This window comes from Rhea americana, unplaced genomic scaffold (assembly GCF_003343005.1).
Source record: "Rhea americana isolate MKP2758 unplaced genomic scaffold, rheAme1 scaffold_384, whole genome shotgun sequence".
NCBI lineage: Eukaryota > Metazoa > Chordata > Aves > Rheiformes > Rheidae > Rhea > Rhea americana.
In genome coordinates, this window is record NW_028186517.1 from 415263 (window position 1) to 421793 (window position 6531).

The following is a 6531-nucleotide window of genomic DNA, read 5'->3' on the forward strand; positions in this document are numbered from 1 at the left end:
TGGGAGAGTGCCCCACAGCACCCAGCTGTGTCCCAGCCTCCATCCCATCAGGAGTGTGCCCCACAACACTAGCTGTGTGCTGGTGTCCATCACACAATGGCAGGAGCCCCCACAGCACGGAGCACTCCCCTTAGCACACAGCCATGTCATCTTCTTCCTCCTCCTCCTCCTCTTCGTCATCATCCTCATCCCCACTGGCAGCCAGCTGGCTCTGGGCACAAGCCATTGGTGGGAAGGGAGGGCCATGCTCGAGGTTAACGTAGGTAACAGCCAGGTTGACGTAGCGCTCACCCTCGAGGGAGGCCAGGATGCGCTCCAGCTCACCCACCAGGATGGAGAAGGTCGGTCTCTCCTCAGGACCGGGGGCCCAGCAGCTCAGCATCACCGCATACCTGCCCAACATCCCCGTCAGCGCCAGCAGGCACCCCTCACCAGCCCCATGTCTGGACACCGGGGTCCCCAAACCACCCTCCCTGGGATRCCTAGCTGGCACCACTCACAGCGAGTCGGGGCAGTACTCGGGCTGTGGTAGACGTCTCCCTCGCAGCAGGTAGCGGGTGATGTCGTAAGGGTCCACCTCAGGGTATGGTGATGCCCCCCGCGTCAGCAGCTCCCACATGAGCACCCCGAAGGACCACTGGGAAGCAGAGAGTGAGGCGCAGGCTGTGTGCTRGGGGATCCGAGCCCTGCTGGCGCAGCCATGCCCAGGCCCCAGCAGCAGTAGGAAGCAGTGGCCATGCCTACCACATCCGACTTGGTTGTGAACTTCTGAGTTTGCAGGCTTTCCAGGGCCATCCACTTGACAGGCAGCTTGGCGTGGCGGTGCCGACGGATGCTGTAGTACTCCTTGTCGAACACATCCCGCGCCAGCCCAAAGTCGGCCACCTTCACCGTGAACGTCTCATCCAGCCTATGGAGCAGAACTTGGCTCAGGGAGGATGCAAGATGGCTGGGATGGGTGCAAGAYGAGGCCCTGTGGGGCAGGCTCGCATGCCTGAGATGAGGTGAACCCACAAGTGGGGGAGTCTGCTGAGCTCCAGCCACACTCACATGCAATTCCTGGCAGCCAGGTCCCTGTGCACGAACTTCTTCTGGGCCAGGTACTCCATGCCCAGAGCAACCTGCAGCCCGAAGCCGATGAGGTCCTTCACCGTGGGACTCTGCCAGGATGGGGAGGAGGCAGGGGCAGTTAGTGGGGTGAGCTCCTGGCACACTTGCTGTCCCCATGTTGCCTGCACCCAGCCTACGCCCTGCCACCCACCTCAGGGTGTTCTAGCTCCCCCTCAGCCCTGGGCCAYGCTCCGCCAGTGGCATCTGCTGCCAGTGGGGTGGGCATGGGCAAGAGGCAACAGCACCCTTGGGAGCCTTACCCGTTCCTCGGCGCGGATGAAGTGCCGCAGGTCACCATGGCGCATGTAGGGCAGCACGACGAGGGGCAGCCCATGGCGGGGCAGGCAGACCCCAATGAGTGACAGAACTTGAGGRTGATGGAAGCTCTTCATGAGGATGCCCTCGCGCAGGAACTCCTCTACCTCATCCACGTCCGTGATGCCTGAGAAGGTGYGAAGCTATGGGGCACCATGTTCTGGGCCTGTTGCCTTTCAGGCGGGCAGCCCAGGAGGAACTGGAGGAGCCGGGGAGAGGCACTACTCACGATTCAGGGACTTGACAGCGCAGTGAACCGCCCCAAGCAGCGGGTCCGTGTACGTGCCGTGGTACACACTGCCAAAGTGCCCTGTGGGAGACACCTGAGGTGGGTCAACAGATATCCTGTGAAAAGGGGGTGCCAGGCAACAGCCTGGCTGTGCCAAACTGCCTGGTGCACCCTGGGGTGCAGGGGGACTCACCTTTGCCGATGACCTGGTGCCGATGAGTGACGAGCCGTTCCTCAGGGATGAGGATGTCCTTCACCTCCTCCAGCAGCTCTGGCTGCAGGTCCTCGAGGCAGCAGGACGTGGCCCTGAGCAGGGGCACGGGGGAACCGCTACCTGTGGCGCTGGCACTGGCAAACCGCGCACGGGGGCCAGCTCGGCTGGGACTGGCGGCTGCGGGCACCACTGCCGGGGCAGGTAGAGGCACCCGTCAGAGCCAGGGCTGCCCAGGGCCAGCTGCACCAGGCTGGCCCAGCCCGTCTGCCCTCCCTGCAACCCACCACGGCCCGCTTACCCAGCGCCTCCCTGTAGTCAACACCAGGGCGCTGGATAGTGGTGGGAGGATCTGTCCTGCCCGGATTYACCAGCAGCTCCAGGTTCTCCGTCCCTGTGGGCATGTGCACAGGGCCCAATGGGCTGCTTGCACCCTGCCAGCACACCGGAGCGGGGGGACCAGCACCAGGGGCCAGCAGGGCCAGCAAGCACTCACCCCTCTTCTTCCTCCATTTCCATTTCAGCAGCCCGAACACYAAGACACCAAAAGCCAAGAAAGCAATGCCAGTGCCCAGGGCAACGCTGGCCACCAGGTCCAGYGAGGAGGTAGCAAGCACCAAGCCCAGGTCCTTGCAGGCATCGTTGACGCAGATCTGGAACGAGCAGGGGGCTCAGCAGGCCACAGGGCCACCACGGGGGAGCCAGGTAGGGAGGACATCGTGTCTGCTCAGCACCTACCTGCACAGGAGCCCCATCCGGGGGCAGGCGCATCTCCCTGGGCAGCCGGCAGGTCACCTCATTTTTCAGCACGTTAGGGTGGCAGTCCTGACCCCCCACCATCATGGTGATGTTCATGCAGGTGGCCAGGGCGTCCAGCCCAAATTGCTGTCCGGATAGACTCCCCTTATCAAGAGGTCCCCAGACAGGGGCCAGCAGCTCTGCTTGGCCCCATCCTCTTCTCTCATCCCTGCCACCGGCTCTTAGATGGTCCCAGCACTGGCTGCCCATGCCCACCCATGCCCTGCTCTTCCACATACATGGATCTCAATCTCATCATCACCAGGTTTGAGGTGGTACCGCCTGTCCTCGTGCTCAAAAGGGAAGATCTCGGGCCGGGGGTAGTAGCGGAGGCGGAAGAGCCAGCGGCCAGTGGCGCCGTCCAGCAGCACACTCAGGTTCCCGGGGGCTGTATCCACCTTGTTCTCGAAGGGGAAGGCTGGGCTCTGGCACACCAGCCGGTTGGGCGCTCGCGGGCCCTGGCACGCCTGTGGGCAAGAGGGTGCTGCCACCACTGGAGTGTCCAGGGCTGCCTGGAGCCACGGCCAGAGYGGGCAGAGGGTGGCACAGGACGGCCTCTTGTCCCCCTGTGCATCACGCTGCCTCACCACTTACCTGGGTTTCGGTCTTTACGCCGCCRGCTTCAAAGCGGATCTTGGCTTGATACACGGAGTCCAGGTGGGTCCCGATGAGGGTGACCGTGGAGCCCCTGCAGGAGGGCAGCAGTCAGGGCCCCGGCGCGTGCGCAGTGCCAGGGGCCGGAGCCGAGCCCGTGGCACTGGGCAGCTCACCCAGGCGTCAGCCGCAGCCTCCTGCCCAGCCCCTGCGCCGTGGGGAACCGGGGGAGTCCCCGGGGAAGGACGCCCATGCACTCACTCGTAGCTGCAGTTGGGGCTGATGCCAAAGACATGGGGGTCAGGACGGTACTGGAAGGGCTCTGGGGCCGGGAACTGCTCCCCATCTATCCACAGGGCCACGGAGGCCATGCCGAGGCCGCCGGCAGCGGGAGCGATGCACCGAATCTCCCCGTCTCCCTGGCTGGGGACAGCGCAGCGGTGGGTGGGGGGCAGAGCAGCCCCGGCACGGGGGTCCCCAGGCCCCTTCCTCCCGCTGCCTGCAGGCCAGGACGGGGATGCCCAGGCATACCTGGGCTGCCCGGCCAAGGGGCACTCGGAGCCGTTGAGCGTCACCCGCCAACTGCTCCCCGCCGCGAGGTTGCTGCCGCCGACAGCGATCTCGGTGCCGCCGCTGAGGGGGCCGAACGGGGGGTGCACGGAGCTCACGTTGGGTACCTGGGCAGAGAGGTGGCCGGTGCGGCGGTGGCGGGCGGGCAGGCGGGCGACAGCCCCGCGAAGCCCGCGCCTCCCCGCTGCCGGCGGCGCAGGGCCGTACCACGAAGACGAAGCCACCGAGGGCGGAGGAGCCGCTGACGTGGAAGGGCGCGGACCGCGCGGGCTCCTCGACGCTGAGCACCACGCGGGCCGGCCCCGCCGCCTGCGCGCTGCCCGGCTCCAGCATGCACACCAGCACATCCACAAAGTCCTTGCGGCGCGACGTGGGCAGCAACCTGCAGGCAGGGGGTCGGGTCAGCGCGGGCTGGGCTTCCCGCAGAGCCACCCGCGCCTCCTTCTCCAGGCTGCCCGCCGGGGCGCCTGCTGCCGCCCTGTCCCCGTACGCCCTCCCAACGTGGGAGACGGGGGCACAGGGACCACAGTCCCGGCTCCTTTCCTGCTCCCACGCCGCCCAAGCACGTCACGGCCGCGGCCCACCTGTAGCTCCCGCTCTCGTCCGGCAGSCTGGTGCACACCCGCTGCCCCACCGTCACCCGGTAGGTGCCGGTGGGGCCCATGGGAGCGTCCGGGTCCAGGCGGGAGCGGAAGGTCATGCCACAGAGCGTGAGCCGGGTCCGGCCGCCCAGTGGGGCACTCCTGGGGTGGAACTGTGGGAGAGGAGGACACGCGGCATCAGGCGCCCCGGGCTGCCTGCCAGCAGCAAAACTGGGGCCACGGCCTCCGAGGAGAAGCAGAGGGAGCTTGGTCCAGCCAAGGGGGATCTAATCGCAGCTACAGTTGCTTAAAGGGCAGCTGCGAAGATGATGGAGCCAAACTCTTCCCAGCACTGATGGGAGCAGGCTGCAATGGAGCCAAATCCTTCCCTTCTCAGCAGAGCAAGAAAGAGGCCACGGGCCAGGCTGGACCTGGGGTCAAGCTCCTTCCTCCAGAAGGCACAAGGACACGTCCCCAGGAGGGAGGTCTCTGGACAGAGCAAAGCCACAGATACGGCGCTGGTCCCGCTCAACCACACACCCCGGGGTCCCTCCCCATCACCGCTCTAGGACCCTCGAGAGCGGGGAGCATGGCCCAGTGGGCTGGATTCCCTACCGCCGGGGGGTCGGCGCAGACCTACGTCAGTGAGGACCGGCGGGCAGCTGTCCTGGATCCAGCGGCCCTCACACTCCTCATGGCGTGCGCACGCATCCCCGCACCAGCCGCAGCCCATGAACCGCTCGGCCTGCAGGCAGCGCTGGCACGTGGAGAAGTGGCGGCAGCCTGGGCCGGTGACGTTCACACGCCACACCTGGGGCACAGAGAGCGGAGCAGAACAGGAGCCTGTGCCACCAAGGGGCAGCGCCCAGGAAAGAGCCTGGCGCCCGGTGGCTGCTCTCACCTTGCTGCCACTGGCGAAGAGCAGCGAGTGCCCCTGCAGCCCCACGGCGYGCTGCACCGGCCACGGCTCGCCTAGGGAGAAGTTGGCCAAAGTGACCACGTAGGAGCTGGACCGCTGGAGCACCATCTGTGGAGGGGACAGAGCACGGCACTGAGCACCAAGCTGGGCCGGACACCAACGGGGTCCTGGGCTCAGGTCAACGTGGGCCCATCACCCAGGCAGCATGGCCAGCTAGGCACCAGCAGCGTGCAGGAGTGGCTACCTGGAAGATGCGCCCGTTTGCCGTGCCCAGGTGGGCMACAGTGACATCCCCGAGGGCCGTGACAAAGATGGAGGTGAGAAGGACGCCTGCCAGGTGCCCATTGAAGAGGTCCACCTTGTGGGACGTCGCRGGGACGAGGGTGGGCTGGTCCCAGCAGCTGGTGTTCACCACGGGCGCCGAGAGGTTCACCTGCGGCCGAGCGCAGAGGTGCCTCGAAGCTGGCCCCGCGCGCCGGCCGAAGCCCCGGAGCTCCTGCGAGGTGCCCGACGCCYGCACGGGCGGCGCGTGCGAACGCCCGCAAGCGAGGCCCAAGCCAACGCGGCTGTGAGCGAGCCGTTTGGAGGCCGCCCGGCAAAGCCACCCGAGCCGCCGAGGGGGACAGCGAGGACTGCCTGAGCACCACCTCGGGGCCGGTTCCTCCCCGGGGCAGGGGGGGCTGAGGCAGGCGCTCGTTCGCTTGACACCCGGCTCCCTGCAGGGCTCAACAAGCAGCGGGCAATTCGGGAGGGAGCCAAAGCGTCGGTGGGTCTTTGCCAGCGCCCCRTCTCTAGCTCCCACCTCCTTCCAGGCCAGCCCAGCGTCCGCTGGTGGGTCCTGCGCTGAGACACGACTAACGGGACCGACTTCCCCAGGTGACGGAGCTGGCGCGGGGGCTGCCGTGCCTTCTGCCCAGGCAGGGGACACGGCCCCGGGRGCCGGGCCAGAGGAGCCTCCCCCATCCGCAGGGGCTCAGCGAGGCACCGGGAGCAGAGCAGATGGCTTGACCCACTGCCAGACCCCCCTTCCCCGGCGCTCGGGGGTCTAGGGAACCCTTGGGGGATCCCCGCCAGCAGCAGCCCGGCAGCCGGCCGTGACTCAGAGCGGCAGCGCGGTGCAGCCTCTGCCCCGGCGCTGCCGGGAAAAGGAGGAGATTTGGCTGCGCCTCGCGCTGCTCCCTGCCGCTTTCCCGTGTTTTTTTTT

General features: G+C 67.0%; 1 protein-coding gene across 2 annotated transcripts in view; it reads right to left on the bottom strand.

Annotated features, from left to right (window-relative positions):
* Positions 1-6: 6 nt before the first annotated feature.
* Positions 7-6531, bottom strand: part of MST1R (macrophage stimulating 1 receptor) — a 9616-nt gene continuing 3091 nt past the window's right edge. The window contains exons 3-21 of one of the 2 annotated variants that reach the window (XM_085313416.1): positions 5572-5760; positions 5310-5435; positions 5049-5219; positions 4412-4581; positions 4035-4209; positions 3789-3934; positions 3519-3680; positions 3258-3351; positions 2903-3130; positions 2604-2750; positions 2362-2518; positions 2167-2259; positions 1848-2057; positions 1655-1735; positions 1371-1552; positions 1051-1160; positions 745-910; positions 501-637; positions 7-392 (exon numbers count right to left, since the gene is read on the bottom strand). In XM_085313416.1, coding sequence (XP_085169542.1) covers positions 131-392; positions 501-637; positions 745-910; positions 1051-1160; positions 1371-1552; positions 1655-1735; positions 1848-2057; positions 2167-2259; positions 2362-2518; positions 2604-2750; positions 2903-3130; positions 3258-3351; positions 3519-3680; positions 3789-3934; positions 4035-4209; positions 4412-4581; positions 5049-5219; positions 5310-5435; positions 5572-5760 — 3006 coding nt within the window. In that variant the 3' untranslated portion in view covers positions 7-130. Of the gene's footprint in view, positions 393-500; positions 638-744; positions 911-1050; positions 1161-1370; positions 1553-1654; positions 1749-1847; positions 2058-2166; positions 2260-2361; positions 2519-2603; positions 2751-2902; positions 3131-3257; positions 3352-3518; positions 3681-3788; positions 3935-4034; positions 4210-4411; positions 4582-5048; positions 5220-5309; positions 5436-5571; positions 5761-6531 lie in introns of those variants that run through there. The other variant, XM_085313417.1, reaches the window with a different exon arrangement.